General features: G+C 42.3%; 1 protein-coding gene across 14 annotated transcripts in view; it reads right to left on the minus strand.

Moving 5' to 3' along the window:
- Nucleotides 1-19,275, minus strand: part of ZBTB20 (zinc finger and BTB domain containing 20) — a 668,337-nt gene that overhangs the window by 53,348 nt on the left and 595,714 nt on the right. For 11 of the 14 annotated variants that reach the window (XM_007062083.4, XM_043538678.1, XM_037909131.2 and 8 more), the window contains 2 exons: nucleotides 16,053-16,154; nucleotides 7,541-7,728 (listed from right to left, as the gene is read on the minus strand). In XM_007062083.4, the coding sequence (XP_007062145.2) occupies nucleotides 7,541-7,728; nucleotides 16,053-16,117 (253 nt within the window). In that variant the 5' untranslated portion in view covers nucleotides 16,118-16,154. The remainder of the gene's footprint in view (nucleotides 1-7,540; nucleotides 7,729-16,052; nucleotides 16,155-19,275) is intronic. The other 3 variants (XM_043538684.1, XM_043538685.1, XM_043538682.1) reach the window with 1 other exon arrangement.

Below are 19,275 nucleotides of genomic sequence, written 5' to 3' on the forward strand. Positions count from 1 at the left end.
GAGCATTGCCAGCAGATCGAGGGATGTGATCATTCCCCTCTATTTGGAATTGGTGAGGCCTCATCTGGAGTACTGTGTCCAGTTTTGGGCCCCACACCACAAGAAGGATGTGGAAAAATTGGAAAGAGTCCAGCGGAGGGCAAAAATGATTAGGGGACTGGAACACATGACTTATGAGGAGAGGCTGAGGGAACTGGCATTGTTTAGTCTGCAGAAGAGAAGAATGAGGGGGGATTTGATAGCTGCTTTCAACTACGTGAAAGGGGGTTCCAAAGAGGATGGATCGAGCCTGTTCTCAGTGGTAGCAGATGACAGAACAAGGAGTAATGGTCTCAAGTTGCAGTGGGGGAGGTTTAGGTTGGCTATTAGGAAAAACTTTTTCACTAGGAGGGTGGTGAAGCACTGGAATGGTTACCTAGGGAGGTGGTGGAATCTCCTTCCTTAGAGGTTTTTAAGGTCAGGCTTGACACAGCCTTGGCTGGGATGATTTAGTTGGGGATTGGTCCTGCTTTGAGCCGGGGGTTGGACTAGATGACCTCCTGAGGTCCCTTCCAACCTGATAATCTATGATTCTAAGGTATCCATGAATCTGTGTTGAGAAGTCATCTTTTTTGTTTTTATTTCCTCTAGCACACTCCCCCCTGCCCCAAAATCTATTTTGTCTTTTTTCTCTATCTGTATAACATCATAAATTACATGTTACCACCCCTCTCTTCCAGATATAAAGAACTTTTCAAGATTTTTAATAGATGTACAATATTGCCATTGTCACTGGTTAAAACTGAAAAATAGCTTTTGGGAGACTACTTTTAACTCACACTACTTCTCTCTTGGGGGCTTTCACGGAGAAGCATTAGCCCCACATGTCACATACTGGTTCAGGGTATGCTGTGTATCCTACCTATGCAGAGATCTTTTCAGTGTTTAACATAGCCAAGCATACTGCACAAACTAGGGATGCATGAGGGTTCTAGTATTTGTTTTTACATGTGCCATGGGCTTTGAGAACACCTCAAGGAACCTTTTATAGTGATGAATTACTAGAGATCTAGACTTCTCACTGTTTATTTCAGTTCCTGAATGGTGGAAATGTAAGACTAGATCTCATGTTATTTTGTCCTTAGAAATGACTCCATGAAACGACGAAAACATTCACAGCAAACATAAATACTGAGACAGCACTGAATGCACTGTGGGTGCCACTATAAATAGTAATATTTGAATTGCTATGGAACCCAAATGCACAATGCTTCCATAAACAGACAGTTGTGTTCAATCATCACACAGCAGGCTGGTAGGACACAGTATCCCTGATAAAAGCAGCAGGTCGGTCAGAAGTTTGGGTGGCACCCTTCAGTCACACATACCTTATTTTTCCCCCCTAATAGTTCAAAGCATATTGTATGTACTGTAATACTATGATCTTTTCTAGTGCCTTCCACCAGAGAATGCGAAAATGCTTTGCAAACATTTATGGACTGTAATAACTAGGATCTCAATTTTATGTTTTAGTATCTCCAGCAGCACAGCCCATGCGAGAGCCCTATTCAGTCAAGGACATCTCTTCAAGTAGCACCTGGGTTTTTCCTCTCCTTCAGGTGCTGACCAGGCCCTACTCTATTTGGAATGACTGAATGGGATCATGGCACAAGGTACTAAGGCTGCTTTCAAGAGAGAAAGCAAGAGAAATGCAGAGCAAGTGAGTCTGGAACGCCGAATGAGGGTAGCAAAAAGTTCCTAAGCCGGAGACTTCAGAGTGATGAGAGAACAGAATGACAACAAAATCTATCCTACCAATAATTGTAAACTTTGGTTACCCAAAGCAGTTGGGTAACAGGACATGGTCTGGTTAATAATTCCTCGATACCTTAAATCAATGTTTCCTAAAGTGTGGGTTGTGCATCCTAAGGGAGTGCAAATGACTAGCCAGAAGGGGCACAGGAGGTGTGTACCTTAAGATGAGTAGGCCTTTAACACCACGTGGTAGTGCTGAAAGGGGTATAATTGCTTTTCATTTTTTTGATGGGAGACTCACCTTTCAAACGTGTGGGAATTGCTGACACATAATTTTTGTATGAGACAGCTCATTCTGGAGCATACTAGGAAGGAGCTTCTCTTAACTAAAAGTCTTCACACACCTGAGTAGGAGGTGGCTCAGGAAATATGTATAGTTAAGCCATCAAATCACAGAGACCAGAATATTATTAAGTTTGACACCCTTGCAGGAGGATCATATCACAAGGTAGGATCTGACATGCAACTTCAAGGAGGAGGATTAATAAGAAAACTGAAGAAGTTAGTTTGAAAGAGCCTGAAAGAAAAATTATAAGAAATTAAAATCCTTAAATCAGCAGGGAGGTGGCCTTAAAAATCCTTTATTAGGATCAATATGCATATCCCAGGACAACAGCAACAACCGAAAAAGGAAGTGGAATAACACTAGGATGGTTAAGTAACAAGGCACAAGAGTTTATTAAGGCTGAAAAAGTTTCCTTCCAAACATGGAAATCATGCCTAAGTGATGCTAATAGAACAGAGCATAAACTGTACCAGGCAAGATGTAACATGGAGATTAAAGAAGTGAAGAGGAAATTTTAAGAAAAATAGCTGAAGGTATAAAGAAAGGACTGTAATAACAAATTCTTTAAATACATCAGAAAGAACAAGCTCACAACGCAATGAGTGGTGCCTAAGAAATATCTTAGATAGCATGGACAGACGGATTAAATAGACAAGTAAGAGACTTAGTGGGTTAGGTAGGCCACCGGTGCGTAAAAAAGGTAGGGTAATCGAAGAGGACACAGAAATTTCACAATCTATGTGATTTTTTTACCATTGGTTTTCAGCATGGAGAATGATGGGGCAAGGCAAACGATCCCAGGGTATGAAGGTGATGGCACTGTCCAGGAGAACATTATAAAATAAATAAACAAATAAATAAATAAAGGAGGGGGTAATAGAATATCTTAAGAAATTAAACTGGAATGGATGGCATTCATCAAGGAACTATGAATGAAATTGCTGAGCTACTAGTACAAGAATGTAATTGAGGGATTACAGGGTGACTCACACCTTTAAAGAGTGATACTAATGGGTGACCTTGAGCATTAGAGAGACCAGCACATTTTCCCTTAGAGTCAGGAAAATAGTTGGGAAATGTTAGTGGATAGCTGTAACATATCTAGGGGAGTGTAATGTGACTCATAGACAAAAGCATCACAGTACTGCCAACCCCAAGTGTCCAAAAATCACGGGAGTAATAAATAAATAAATGAATACAATCCTGGCCCTCTCTCTTTGCCTTCTGGTTTTCGAATCTTTAGGATACACTGGGGACATATTTTCAAGCTTTTCTCTGCAACTACAAGGGCTAGAAACTCTTTTTTTCCTCTCTGCAACCACGAGCGCTAGAAACTCTTTTTTTTTCTTTCAGAAGGGAAAGCTGAGATTCTCATGTAATGATTTCACTCCAGGAGCTGGGGCTTTAAGAAAAGCACCAAATATCATGAGACCAGACAACACTTCATCAACTTAACATTAAAGACACTCAAAAAGGGAATTAGCAATTAAGGTCGCAATTAAGGTCATTACATAAAGTTTTCAAATGCACCTAAATGACTTATGTGCCTAAGTGCCATTGACTTAATCACCAATAGAACTTAGGAGCCCAAGTCACTTAAGTGCTTTTGAAAATTTACCCATTGACTACGTAACTGAAATACCATTCCATATCACATGCAGTTTAAAAAATATATAGATGAGATAACTGTTAACGTGAACACGCAATCTGACCCTGCACCCAAGGAAGTCAACACGGGTTTTTCCCTGGAGTTCAATGGGAACAGGACTGGGGCCCTCCTGAGGTGCATTCTAACAATGTGTCCCAGCATCTCCCCTGTGCTGTCTGGGCTGTAAGGTCCCAGTGCAGTCTGTAGGAGGGCTGCACAGTGAAGCCCAGGAGAAGGAGACAGGAGGCCAGGAGGATACACATCCATCTTGTTCCTTCTACAGAACCTCAGAGGGGGGACATAGAAGGATTAAAACATAAAAACTGGAAATGACAAAATTCCACTAACCTGCAACTTCACAAAACCCAGCACTAGCACTAGGGAAAGCAGCCCCACTGAGTCACAAGGAAGGTGTATAGACCCTTACTGATTGCTCAGGAAAAATACCATCCTGAGTTTCCTTCCCCACTAGCTCAGTGCTCTGTGGAGTTTAGGAATCCTGAAGGGTATTTGCCTCCCTCTCTCTCCCTTTCCCTTAGAGGCCCCGTGGAGTTTAAAAGGCAAACAGCCATCAAAATAAGAAAGTCAGATTTTAAGAAAAAAATGCAAATGGAATCTGGCTCAATGTTTCTGTCCTGATCTGCAATGCTGTGAAGCCCACACCTGGATCTGGACAGGCACAAAATGTGGGGGTGTATGGACAGAGGGCTGTGGTTCAGGCCTATTGCCAGAGATTAAAAAGTGCATTCCTTTCTATATGCAAGAACCGTGTTGGCCCCCAATGAAAAATAAATGACCTCCACATCTCTTCATCCCCTCCACTTACTACTGCTGTTCCATGTTTCTTCTTCATCTTGTCTTACTTTCCTGCTTGGACGTACACTCACTGTGACAATTTACCTTCAGGCCAGCCCCCTTTTCTGTGTCCTCTTAAATCATAAACCTCATACCACCCATTTTTTTCAATAATCATCCAACCTGCTCCTCAGTCCCATGGAAACTCTTTGCTAAGGTGTTGTCTTTCCCTTATCTGGAACAAATTCCTCCATAGATGGGCCATCTTTGCCCTTCCACTGTCTAAGAATAACGGCTTTTAACTATCAACAGACACAAAGAAATTCAGCTGCACCGTTCCTGTGAGATTCCTATGAGTTTAGACACATCTGCTAAGATATGTATATATAGCAGAGTCTGAATGAAGCTTTATTTTTATTATATCCTTAAGCATTTGTTGAAATTTTCTGCCAGAATGTTCTTATCTTTCGGAACTCCCCAAACATAGGTCTACATAGCCATTGATGTTTGAACAACTCCTGTGTTATCTACACTTTCGAAAGCTTAACCTATTCACATGGGGCCATGTTCTGAAGTTGTTATTCACTCTACATGCATCGAAGTCAAGGGGAGTTTTGCTCGAGTAGAAAGTGGAGTATGGTCTTAGGTTTTGGCCCCTACTAACTATTACCATTTGCTCTTTGGGGGATTAGGAAAGTGTGTGGAATATGTGCACGATCTGACAATAACCTCATTGCTTCCTTGTAACTATTTCTGAACATATAGGGCAAGATTTTCAATGGAAGCTCTTAGCCTGTGTCTGCAATTTACACCCAAACTCTTCACATTTCACAACTCTTCACTCTGCACACCAGCATCCACAGGTACACCATGAGGTATTTAGAAATCTAACTGTCTGGTATAACTCCAAGGGAATTCAAGGTACTGGTTTCTATCTGCAAAGCCCTACATGAACTAGGACCCAGCTATCTCAGAAACCACCTCTCCTTCTGAACTGCCATTCCACCTACATTTGCCTAGAACGCTTAAGCTAATCTCTCCCAGGAGAGAAGGCGATGGGAGTTTGAGGCAATGCATTCTAGATTGAAAGTCCTTGCTTCAGGAATTTCCTCTCACTGGTAATATGTCTAAGCCCAAGAATAGGAACATTTAAGACCCAATCCTACATGGGGCAGAGTCAATGTGACTTCAGCGCGGGTTGATGGCGCACAGAACCACACAGGGGGCACTCACCACACAGGACGGGGCACTTAGAGAGCACTGTATAATACATCTCTTTGCACAGACTTCTTGTTAACTGCTTGCCTCAGCACCCTGGGCATTCAAACTACTGCCTAGACTTTCTTCGACTTTGTCTTTTAAAGATGAGGTGCAGCTGGCTATCTTGGTGTATTTGCTACCTATATTCAGGAAATTGCTCTTAAGCTGAGCCACGTACAGAGGGCCCAGATACTCTGGGGAAGATCACCTTGTAAAGGTTTGCTGTTTTCTCATGCATAAGTGATTGCACATGTAAAATAGTGAGTGCACGTTCCAAATCTGGTTTTGAAAATATTGTCCATAAAATTCTCTTTTCCAAATACATGTAAAATAAATAAGGACTCATGTAACCTGCTGTAATAGATTCAGATACCTGGTACACTGATCCAATGCTTCAACCACCTTACAAAACAAACCCGAATCTCAGTCTTATCCAGTGACAGACATCTCAAATTTGAAGAGAATTTTCTTTTGCACCAAATTGTATGGTGCTTCCTTTTCCATTGTCTCATGTCTCTTTCTCTTTACCAGGTCACTGGGCCAGCTTTAGGGAAGCCTCCCAATGCTGTTTATTGGTTCTATTAAAACTGAGATCTCAAGAAGAGGCTCATAATGAATAAAGTCAGAAGGTGGCAGGAATGAATTGCCGCTGAAGTGATTTGGATAGCAATTATCCCAATAACTCGTTTGCTTCCAAGATTGGCCCTCAGGCAGGTTGTTTAAATTAAAAAAAGAAAATGATATCTTATTTTTTATCTGGTATTTTTATTGCCATGCCTAGATTTTCTTTTTATTGACGTCTGCAAACTTTAGCTGACTTCTGAGTTCTTGGAAGCTGGTTTTTTCATCTTACTTCTTTTTCCCCTTGTAAATTTTACAATATCTTAAAACCACTCCAAAAGAGGTAAACTATGTCCCCTAAAAAATGGAGACAGTGAGGGCTGACATAACCCAATGAAGGGATGCTGGTAAAATTTCAATATATTGAAGATCTGCTGTGTATTTCTGCCTTTTCAAAATCCAGTTCCAATTGCTCATTTCCTTGTTTTGGCGTTTTTTTTTGGGGGGGGGGGGGCGGGGGAGGGGGGGGGCGTTGGTGTCCTGGATGAAATGGAAAAGAACATTTTAAAAAGGCCTGGAAATCTGTGCTGACCCATCTCTGAGTTAATACACTGAAAACATATCAACAGCAAAGGCGTCTGGCCTATCTGGTTGCACTGGGCCTTGAGTCTTCCAGGTCCCCAACACCCTAAACCCAATCCACCTCATAGAGCATCACCGGGATTCTTTGCCTGAAGTCCTGTTGTATCCCGGGGTCTGCTAGAGATTTGCATTCCCTAATTGCTCTCCTCCATTGTGGCCTGGGGTGGGGTTGGGGTTCCAGTCAGAAGACAAGCGGGGATGAAGAGAAAAACAGCTACATGAAGATGAGGAACCCCAGTCCTAGGTAGGGAGGGAGCTGGTGGGGAGCCATGCACATATTACTTCACAGAAATTAGAGCCAGCCTTGCATACCTGATCTGTGAAACTCTCTCAGCTTTCTTAGGCTGACTGAATAATCACGATCTTATCACAGAAAACTTCCTGGAAAATATTCTGAAGATAAGCGGGCCAAAAAAAGGGAGAAGGGAAAGGCTGATGAGGCCTTGCTGATGACATTATGGAAACAACACACAACAGGCTGGGAAAGCTGGTCCAGAGTGTGGAATGGTATTTCACCAGCTCCCAGCGACTCGTCAGTACATTGGTGTACTCACAATCAGATGACCCTGTGTGTGCGGGCAGGTTTGTTGGTGACTGTGATGAGTGGGTGAGGGCTGGGCTCAGAGGTGGAACAGCTTCAAGGTTCAGGCAGGGAAGGCCTGGCTTGGCGCTGCATGCACCCGTCTGAGTAATCTCATTCTCCTCAGACGCCTTCTGGTTTTCAGCTGTCTTGGGTTTCTTCCTGAAAATAAACAAAGAAACCTTTGAAGGGACTAACTGCATATTTGGGAAAAGGCATTTTTAGAATCTGTTAAAGATAACTTTCTTTTTTTCTCTCTCCTTAAAGGGAGGTAACAGGGAGGACTCCATGCCTCTTGTTTGGAAACAAGCTGCTCCTTGTTTTTCACTCTGATGCAATGGCTCTGAGACCACATTAAAGCATATAGACCAAGTCAGAAGCTCCCCATTGTGTCCCTACTGACTACATATAAATTAAAACCTGTCTGAGTACTTTACACAGTCTGAGCTCCATGTGACAAATATTGACCAATGCTGTATCACTCTGAATTTAAAGTTATACAGAAATATATAGTAAATGTATCTGGAAAACAAATAAACACTGTTGTTTCCAGTTCAAGAAGTGTGAAAGTTAAGCTGGCTCTTTGTGAAGAAGATTATGGGTGCAGGATGGTGAAAGGGGGTAATTTAGAGAGGCAGAGATCATCTATGCAGGTGAAGCAATAAGATTTGGAACCTTACACAACCAGCAATAGCCACACTGCATGTTGGCTTCCTCTACCTCCCTTAAAAGAAGAAAGCCCTTAATTACTAAGTCTAATATTTGTACTTCTTTAGTGCACTCCATCCAGGACCTCAAAGCACTTTGGAAACATCCAGAATGAAGCCTCAAAAATCCCACGTGCGGTGGGTAAGCATTATTATCCTCATTTTACAGGTGGGAAAACTAAGGCATGAAGAGGGAAAGTGACTTGCCCAAGGGCATACAGCAAGTCTGTCACAGAAAGGAAAAAAGCCCAGATCTCTGTGCTTTAAATCCTAGAAAATGCTACCTCCCTCTTTAGAGAAGTAAATTACAGCTGGAGCTCTAATTGCAGTGTTTAATTTGCAAAATCACTGTCCTGGAGAAGCAATGACTTGTAACTTTTGGTCAGCAGACTGGCTGTCCTACTGTATGTCTGGATCCAGGCAGGTGCAGTGCTCATGGAAGTGAGCAGAAGATTATGGGGGGTAAACATAGCAACTCAGGTACTATCTGCCTTGATGGCAGGATGTGTCACATACTGCTGTTCATAGGTACAACCGAATGAAACCTGATTTCAAAAGCTCTTATTTGGCCTAGACTGATGCCCACTTAAAACACAAATAACTGTTGAAGAATAAAATGTTTTCTCTACAACAACAGCTATGCATTACTTTTTACCCAGGGAGATCTTCATTTGTGTTACAGAAGCACTGAAGGTTCTCCTGTTGTTTTACCCAGTTTCCCCACATCACAGCACCATCCTACAAACAGAGCACCGGACCATCCATCACCGTAATTCCTTAAACGGCTGGAATGGTTGCTATGTCAGCAGCCCCTTCTGAAGTGCCTATTGCCCTGGTAAATGCAAATAAACAAAACAACCAGATTTCTCCTATATTCTCCACCACCAAAATCCCCACTCAATGTGTCTTGCAAAGATACAGGCTCATTAAGACAGCAAAATCATACTTTTGAGAAATAGTCCTGCCTCTTGCCTATCTTTTTATTTAACAGATTTTACAAAACCTGTTCTAGGGTCCAAGCACCAGAAAGGGGGGGAAAAAAGAGAGAGAAAGAGACGCACACAAGAAAGAGACACACAAGAAAGAAAGAGCATCTATCACGCAACAGAGAGCAAAGCCACTTTGCCATTAATCGAGAACATTGTCTCCGGTTATATAAAAGAATTATATAAGCCTGGCATATCTGAGGGCATAGCATGTGGAAGCTCTTGTCAAACCTTGGTGGCTGCCAGTTCTAGCTTGTCACCTTCAGAGGGCAGCAAAGCACCATCTGGCTCCAGGCTACATTGCAGTGAGACAAAACCTCCCTAGAATCTTCCTCCTGGTCACCATGCCAGAGGTTAGTCTGCCAAGCTGCTGCTTTTTTTTTTTTTAAATTCTTTGCCGTAAGTGTTAAAATTACACACTCCAATGAAGTGTCTCCTCAGCTGGAAAATGAAAGCTCAAGTGAAAAAAGTTAAACAGGCCCGCCCTCAGGCCCCCCCCCCCCCACCAATAAAACCCAACCGAGCACCCAAACCCAAAGTAAAACAATAGAAAAAAGGAAGGAAAATGTGAAAAAGAAAAAGAAATAAAGAAAAGGCAGACACTGCATAAACAAACACAAAGCAAAACTGGGTGAGTACACACACACAGAGGCCTGGAGAATCCAGGTCAAGCACCCCGGGTTTCCTCATGCCCTAGTGATCGGGTTCAGTGGACAAAACTACATGGCTGCAGGCACCTGTCTTGTGCTGGTCAGTTCTGCTTGGATCTCCCAAATTGGATGAAAAGCACAAAAACTTTTTGGTTTTCCCACTGCTTATGTTTCTGTTTCCAAAGAGGCTGCTCCAGGGTTTTAGATGGGAGTTCTAGGTGAATCGAGGCTGAGTTAGATTTGTTGTTAACCCCAGTGGTGCTGGCAGCTTTATTGTATTTTATGTTGGGGGAGCCACCCTTCCCAAAATCAGAGGCTTAGTGCAGTCGAGAATACTCTGTGCCATACACTACATGGTAGGGAACAACATATATTACAAATATGTTGAAAATTCTGATCTCACTTACACCAGAGTAAATCTGAAGTAACTCTATTAGCTTCAGTTGAGTTATTCCAAATTTGTAACTCAACTGAAGCTAACAGAGTTACTTGACTAACTGAGGCAAGAACTGCATCACTGTAAACTGCATGAAAATCAGACAGTTTTGAAATATTTTAAGTATACTTCATACAGAGAAAGGTCTGAAAAATAAATTGAGCATCTCAGCATCTCAGCCCTCAAAATTCCAGCATGCTTGAAATCTGGATACCAATTCTGCTGCTAAAATCTACTTCTGGTCACACAGTCTATTGCCACATGGCAATTTATTTTAGAAACTTGAGTAAGGAAAGTATACCTTTTGTCCATGAGAGCACTTCGAACATCCTCACAGGCTAACTCTTGTCACATTTCCTAGGGCCCGTAGAGAAATATCCCCCCTTCCGCTCATTCCCAGTACCTTCCTCCCTCTGCACATGTACATACACACACAAGTCTCTTTCCCAGCACTGTTAGTTGTGAAGCTTTCAGGCAATGCCCAGTTCTTATTCAGCCAGTAGTGGATCTGGGGGGCCAGGGTAGTTGGAGTGGCTGTACATATGGCATAGTAATAAACATCCGTGGTCATAAACATCCGTGGTAACAGATTTACAACATCTAAGTGTTTGTCTTCACCTCACTTAATCCGAGTTACAACTCAAGTGTTGCCCCTAACTTATGTCCCATCCTCATACACAAACCCTGCGCTGGAGTGTGTTGATGCTTTTAACTTGAGTTGGTTGACCCGTCATAGAGTATAGGTGACAGCTCATATTAGCACAATTTATCAGCTGCTAACACTAGCACACTGTGTTGCTAATCCAACCACTCTGTGCAGCTCAAGTATTAGTTTGCAGTGTGGCTGCTCTCACTCAGACTAGGCTAACTTGAGAGGAGTTAACTCAAGTGTAGATAACTTGAGTTAATTCTGCAGTGAAGAAATAGCCTGAGTGCCATGTTGCTAAATAATTTCTACTTCTCTTGCATCACAAGCACTCAGAATCAAGTACAGAGGCAGATTAGAAAATGTTTTAACTATAGGCTAAAAAAACAAAGAGGAGTCCGGTGGCACCTTAAAGACTAATAGATATATTTGGGATAAGCTTTTGTGGGTAAAAAACCCACTTCTTCAGATGCATGGAGTGAAAATTACAGATACAGGCATAAATATATATCGGCACATGAAAAGAAGGGAATTACCTTACAAGTGGAGAACCAATGTTGAAGGCCAATTTAGTCAGGGTGGATGTAGTCCACTATAGGCTGTGGCCCCAGTGACACTATGGATAGCATCCTCTACCCCCATCTCCAATCTCTTTCCTCTCTGAATGGGTTTACTTGCTACCATTGCTCTCAAGGGAGACAGTATATTATCAGGAGGCCCTCACAACAGAAACTATTCCAAATCAGGATGCTGTGGCCCTACTACATGTACTCAGTGGAAAGGGAAAGGAGGCAATGATGCTGTCTGGCACCAGGGAAATAAGTGTTCACAGCATTACTCCTCTCCTTTCTTACTGATCAGAGAGCTTTCCCTGTATCTAAGTAACTTAAACACATGAGAGGGAACCAGCAGGAGGAGGGAAGCTCAAGTTAGGGAAACATCAAAGCCAACTTAGAATTTAGAGAAAACTTATTAGAAACAAGGCTCGGCACTCACTTTGATCAGAAACTACCTATGTAGGAGCCCAGGCCCTGAGGCCTTATGAACGGTCCCCTCCCCATTTCTCCAATCCCCAAACTTAGACTCCTATAGTCAGTGCTATGGACAGGCAGCAAATCCTGAACCGTTTATTACACAACGTGTTCTTATCTCCTTATTCCAGGAGGTAAATTGGAGCACTGTCTCACTTTAGTCAGAAGCTTCAGAATGTGACCGCTGGTTGGCTGTGTCAAAAGGAATGGAAGAGCTGGATTTGGCTGGTGCATAAACAAATGGGAGAAGGAGGCAACAATGGCTGTGGTTTGGGTTTGGTGGGAGGGGCAGCTTCTCTAAGTGACTGTAGAGTATTCCAACGTCATTGCAGTTTGTACATCTTCCCAGATTCTTCCTCTGAGCTGGCTACAGTGCTTAGCAGTACCACATAACAATTTCACCTGTGGGTGTCAGTGTAATGCACTACTTCAGTACATGTGATCATGTTGCCTTCTAGTAACAAACAGCCTATTTACTGCCGGCTAACAGAGTTACTCAGTTTCATAAGGCTATGAATCAGGCCCCAGGTGCGGGTGGTACCAGGTCTGATCCCCAGGGAGGACCATGCTCTTTCTCTGTATGTGGTTGTGGTTTATAATATTAGCTCTTCCAGTCATTGAAGCTGAGTCTGAAAACACTCAAGGCACCATCATCATCTTTATCCTCATTATAAAGGAAAACAGGGCCAAGACACTGGGGGAAGGACACTATGGTAGATAGCCCTGATGTATAGAATCATAGAAGTTAGACACGGCGAAGACTTATTTATCTTACTCAACTAGTCAGTGCAGGATTGTTCCTCAGAGTTCATTTAGTATGGTGTCATCCAGTCTAGTTTTAAATGGCCCTTGTAATGAGGCTTCTACACAATTCCTTTGGAAGACTCTTCCACAGCCAGATACATCTTTTGGGAAGTGTTTCATGATATTCACCACTTAAAATATTTCCCCTTCTTTCTTGGCTGTATAATCTTCAAATATCCATAGACTGTTATAAGTCCCCACCATGCATTAATCATCACTTAACCAAATTGCACTTATTTAGTAGGTCTTTCAAACTTTTCTTATAAATCAGTCCCTCCAGCCTCTGATCCCGCCGAAGTGCCAATATCTTTTTGGTAACAAAGTATCCCCCCTTTTATGTATATAAGTACTGCAGTGTTCTATCATAAAGGTCTAGAAACCTGACATCTCACAATAATGAAGCTACAACATGATTTTAGGTACTGAATGTAGAGTAGCGTAATTTTTTGTGTCTGTCTATTTTAAAGGCAGAACGGATCAGAACTGATTGGGTGTGGTAGACTCAGAGCTATACAGGTAGGAAGGACTATTTCCTTGTGTCAGGATGCCTCTCAAACTCAAAATTGCACTTAGTTTTCTTGCTACCATATTGCATTGCAAACTCACACAATTTGCTGTCCAGCAATCCTCCTCAGTCTCTTTCAAACATTACGTCTCCCCAGGTTTCTCCCTCACAACAATTATCTGTGTTTGGGATTAATTTCCCCCAGATGTATTAACATGTCACAACAAGCAAACCTCTCAGTCTGGTCTCCCTCACAGACAGGCAATTTAGTTTGCTCAGCTGCTAGCATTTCCCACATGTCAGCTAGCGAACGTTTGAGGCCCTTTGAAACAGACATCAGCCCGAGTCCCAGTTCTGGAAACGGACCCAAATGCTCTGTGTCTGAGGTTCTCCACTTTTAGAAGCATATCAAACCCATTTCAACTGATGTAGGTTATTGAAAAGATTCAATTTCTCCTGGTTACTCTTCAGTCCAGCGTGATCTGGGATTAGTGTATGAGACAGGGCAGCTGAGTGGTTTCTTATGAGTTTCTACTAGTTACTTCTTTGAGCCCCATCACAGAGCACAACCCACTACCAAACAGCTAAACTGAGCAAGGTATAGGTGAGCCCAAAGGTAACCAAGATGCCTCGGGCCCTTCAGATCAGCATCTGTTAGCATGGGGAGGTGGTGAGTTGGTAAAGGTGGAGGCTGAACTCTCCAGCCTCTAGAAAAGGGACTTATTTGTGGGCAGGGCTGGGGTGCTATGGCAGCAGAGAAAATACAGAGCAGGTGCCTTTCACATTCTCTAGAGTAAAGCTTTTCAGTGATAACTACAAAGATGAATTATTATTTAATGGTCAAATTATGATTGCTCCTGTGTGAATGCACTGGGAAAGGGAGGTGACAAAAAGGTTAGAATGGGCCCTGCCTTCCCTAGTGCACCTGTAAAGGAGGCAGTCGTAATAAGGCCATTTGCACTCCCTGAGCACAAGGGATCAAGCAGAGATGCCACATGACTGTTGATAGTGGTGGGGGGGAAGGGCACAATTTAAAGGTTCTGGTGGTATGCAGCAGGGTTCAGGGCAGGGCAAATAAACCCTAGCAGAAATCTGAGGGGGGCACATGACCCCAGGTGACGCTCCGCATAGTCAAGGATATGTTAGCATTGCTAGCAGCACTACACACCCGAAGGAGTGTGTCTGGATGGGCTGGGTCATGGTTAAGCCCTGCTCCCTGGAATATCAGCTAGTGCTTGGAGGACAATGCCAGGGGATTGCTAATGATGTAACAAAGACTGCTACTGACTGAGTTTCCGCCCTCCACACTCCAAGTATTACACCTAACAGAGGCATAATGTCTCCCTCCAGCCACTGTCCCCTGATGAGGAGCATCTGTAGTACCCAAGCAAGCATTCCACTGGCTTTTTGAGTCATAATTTGGCATTAACATAGTTAGTGCACACAGTATATATATATATATAAAGATCGAGACATCTGGCTTTTCCGGATTTAAAAACATAGGAGAGAGCAAGCTATTCATCAGAATTTTTAAGCAATATTTTTTGAGTGTTTCACTACACATTCATCTCCCGCCTGCATGTACGATACTCATGCCACTCCTGATATCAGTGCTTCTCACTGTGAGTCCTGACCCTCTCTCAGATGTGACATTGACAATATGTGATGTGTGGTTAGAAACTGACTATGCAAGACAGAGAGATGCGTATGTTCAGTTAAAAACAAACCAACCAACCCACCCTGAGAGGAGCACAGAAGTCTGACCAGATACCTGACCACAAAACTAAGATGGAAAGATACACAGAATTCTGAAAGCAGCACCACAAAAAGTTACAAGAGACAGAAAAATCTGAAAGGAACACAAAACTGGGATGGGAGGTAGGGAGACTTGATCAGAATGGCACGGGGATCCAGCCCGAGCAGGATAAAACTATAGTGTGAGGCAAAAAAGCCTGAGCACTGAAGCAGGAAGCTACAAGTGAGAATCAAGTCAATTTCACTAGAGCAGTAAAAACAAAAAACAAAAAAACCCCTATATTAAGAGGAATAGAGATCTGTCCATTACAGGTTAAAACTATAAGATTATGCCCTCCAGGGCAGCAGGTAAGAGTTCATTTCAGAACACTGTGAAACTACAAGAGACAGAAAACCCACTGAGAACATCAGGAAGTTTCACTGAGAAGCACAGAGTCCAACCAAGCTTCTGCAAAACTCCAGTGACACACCGAGACCCAGCCTGAATTATACAGAACTACAAGAATCATTGAGACTTGACAAGAGCAACTCAAAACTTTAACGAGCTGCAGGGAAACCAAACTGCACTGCATGGAACTGCAACAAGAAATAATATGATTGCACCAGACTAGTAACTCTACAAAAGACAAAGAAATCTAATAAAAAAACAGGGCAAAACACCACTGAGAGACATGAAGACACCACATTAAACTTGAGTAATAGGCAGGGGACTCCTACCAGAGCAGGGCACAGCTAGAAGATGCAAAGAGGTCAAACCACTGCTGAACTACACCACCAGGCCAATACTTACCAACTTTTTTACTGGTTTGTTTTTCACCCCACTTACTTCCCAGGTAAATGTGTAATGTAAAATTTAGCTTGTGTTCACCAGCAATGGCCAGGTGTTGAAGGTTTTCGGGTGTTTTTTGTTTTTGTTTCCTTTTTGCTGAAACAAGAAATCTTTTGTAGGACATAAAATTTACTTACAGTGGTTTCCAAATGGTGTTACTCTTCAGGTAAATCACTCCAAGCCTTGGCCCTAGTGCAGACATTCATTGGGGCAGGGGACAGAGAGAGGCTGTGTCTGTACTGGAAAGAAACAAAAGGAAAGGAGATGGGGGAATTGTTAATAATTTATCAAGAGTGAGAGAATTTGCTGCAAGGTTAATCAGTATTCTCCACATCTATATGGCAGAGTGAGGCCTAGCAGGGCAAAATTCTGTCCTCTGTTACATCTGGGAAATCCCAGCTATAAATGAGGATAGATTCCGGTCCCTCATCTCCATGGCCTAACCATCCAACCTATTTTGGGTAGGTAAGATAGGGGAAATCAAGCAGCAAACTGCCACACAATAGAATTCCTTCCTGGTCTTGCAGGTTGCCTGCTATGACTGCAGCTGCACTGAGCAACAGCAGGAGCCCTAATGTAGAAGGGGCACCAGAATTTTTCCCATCATGTGATCTAACCCGGCTCAGAGGAGAAGACAGAAAGAGCTGCCTCTAAGCTAAAATACAGATGAAGGAAGGAAAAGGACCTGCCTTTCTCCTCCTGCTTTCTTTGTATCACAGAAGCAGTGGCTAAAATAAAAGTGTATCAGTCCAAAGGCAGAAACTCCACCTACTTCCTCATTTGGACACCAGTGGGTGCTACTTTAGTGACAAAAACCAACCAGGGAGATAATTTATTCTCAGTCTTTCAGCTAACATCAAACCTTAGTAGCAGTTTTATATCTTAAATGTCTTCTCTGGAGGCCATATGCTGCCCTGAGGAGGGGGTAAACTCAATGAGCTAATACAGAATGGGCCCCCAAAAAACCCTTCAGAACCGAGCATCCTTGATATTTGGTAGAAGGGGGAATTCAGTATCCAGACTTGACTTTTGCAATGGTTCCTGCTTTTATAACTGGCTTGACCAAATCTCTGGATCGGAACTCTACGAAATACGGGGATTTTTGAAATCTTTTGTGATTGAATCCATGACTAGACTAATAGGGCTTCTCTTTCTCTAACTATTATAATCCTTTGGTAGTTGACTGTGGAGGATGGAAGTGTATCTTAAATCAACATCCAGATGACAAGCTAAATCCTGCTCACTTTACTCATGCAAGTAGCTCCATGGACATCAGTGTCTCCAATCCTGCCCACAAAGGTGCTACTTGCATGAATACAGGATTTTCAGTAGGATCAGTGAAGAAAAACGAGTATCTGCTTTATCAACAAAATCAAACAAACCCACAGGTGAACAAAAATGTTACAAAGTGTCACTGTTATTTCACAGGTAATTAACATTACTGAGCATTACTCTGAATGTATGCTAGGAAACTCATCACAATAATATTCAAAACCACTAATTAATAGAGCAGATACATTGGAATGAGTGCCTACCAATACAATTAAGTATTCTCTCAGTGCATTTCAGATGACACTGTAATACTGCATTTCACAAAGTATACTTTCAGGATCAGTTTAACATACACCTTTTGTAATAATGACGGCTAATGGCAAGCTGGATCTGTATAGACAGACGATGCACCACTTGGCAGTTACACTTCACAGGGGCTCAAGCACACATTTTCTCTGAGGTTCCAGTTTTTGTAGGTACACACCCCTCCCTAAAGTTTGTTTTGAATTTCATATTTAAACAAATCTGAAAGCTCAATACAAAACTTATTCAGAACCACTGAGTTTAACCTATGTTTGGAGTGGAGCCGTAAGTCAGTTCCTGATTTGCTTGAAAGCTTCACAAACCACAGTGACAAACATCAAGGATTGAATTTCAAGGGTGTAATGATGCCCAATATGTGCATGGTTTTAGATTTCATTCATTTAGATTTCATTAGATTTCATTTATATTTACATCCAGCATAAGATTTCCTTTCAATTCTTCTCCCTGCTTACCTTGTTTTCCACACACCCTTCATCTCCCCTTCTATTAATTTCGACCTTGCTTTCTATGTACATTTCATCCATGTCATTCTGTCTTTTATTCTGCCCCTCACCCCACCTTTTTACAGTCAAAATCCTGAAGTCCTTACAGAGGATCCAATCATACAGTTTATCTGCATGTTTAACTCCCACAGTAGATTTTCAGGCCCCCAGTCCTTCTTCAGCCAGACAAAATGTCTATTGCCTAGAAGTTTCACACAAGTCAAGTCTAAGGTGTTTTGTTACATCTCTTTCTTTCTGTGTCATTTGTTGTGCCTCTGGTGTTTGGGACGCTAATCTAATAGATCCTTGGTTGTGGTGTGGCCAGCACTCACCCTGTGGTTCATAACCAAACATGGCAGGAAGAAAGGATGTTGGGGATGGGCTGTTCACAATCACAGATGGTAATCAGGTATTGAACTCCCATTGAAAGTCAACTGGATTTAGGAGCCTTGCTCCCTTAGGTACTTTTGAAAAATCCACTCTGGGTGAAGAGTATGAAGAAAATTGTAAGTCCCAGAACACTTAGCCAGCTTCATAGCTCCTTTCTTGAGAGCTTCTTGCATGGCCTGAACAGCTTGGCTGTTTTCGTTCAATAATATGCATTAATCGCATCAGACTAGTAATGATTAAATATTAACGATTTAATATTAAAAAATGCTGTAGTGGGATACTTGACACAGCTGATTTTATTTAAAATACAAAATCAATGAAACTGAAGGCTGATCAGACCTGGGGGCGGGGGGGGGGAACGGGACACAGGACTGGGGGGGGGGACAGACGGACAGACAGACACAGCAGGGAAAGCAGCATCCAGAAACACTTTAGGAAATGGGTCTTGAGCCAGATGGGAAGGCCAACAGATGACATGGATTTTGAAGCATAAAACATCTTTCACAAATAACAGTAAGGAAGCAGGGGACTGGGTGTCAGGATTCCTAGGTTCTCTCTGTGATTCTGCCACTGACTCACTGTGTGAGTTTTGGAAAGTCACATAGCCTCACTGTACCTTGGTTCCTTCTGCTATAAAAGAAGAATATTAACATCTACTCCACAGGGGTGCTGCGAAGCTTAATTAAGATTTTGAAGACACTGAGTTTCTTCCATGAATGCACTATGGAAGTACAAAGAATTAGTTAAAAACTTTCCATTAATGTTACTAACTTGGGTATTTTATATATATTTATACATATTTACATGTATTCCAACCCACCCAAATCTTATTTAGTATTTTAGAGGGAGGACAACACATTAATCATTTCATTATTTGTATTAAAGAAGATCC

The sequence above is a fragment of the Chelonia mydas genome, chromosome 1, assembly GCF_015237465.2.
Source record: "Chelonia mydas isolate rCheMyd1 chromosome 1, rCheMyd1.pri.v2, whole genome shotgun sequence".
In the NCBI taxonomy this organism is placed as follows: Eukaryota; Metazoa; Chordata; order Testudines; family Cheloniidae; genus Chelonia; species Chelonia mydas.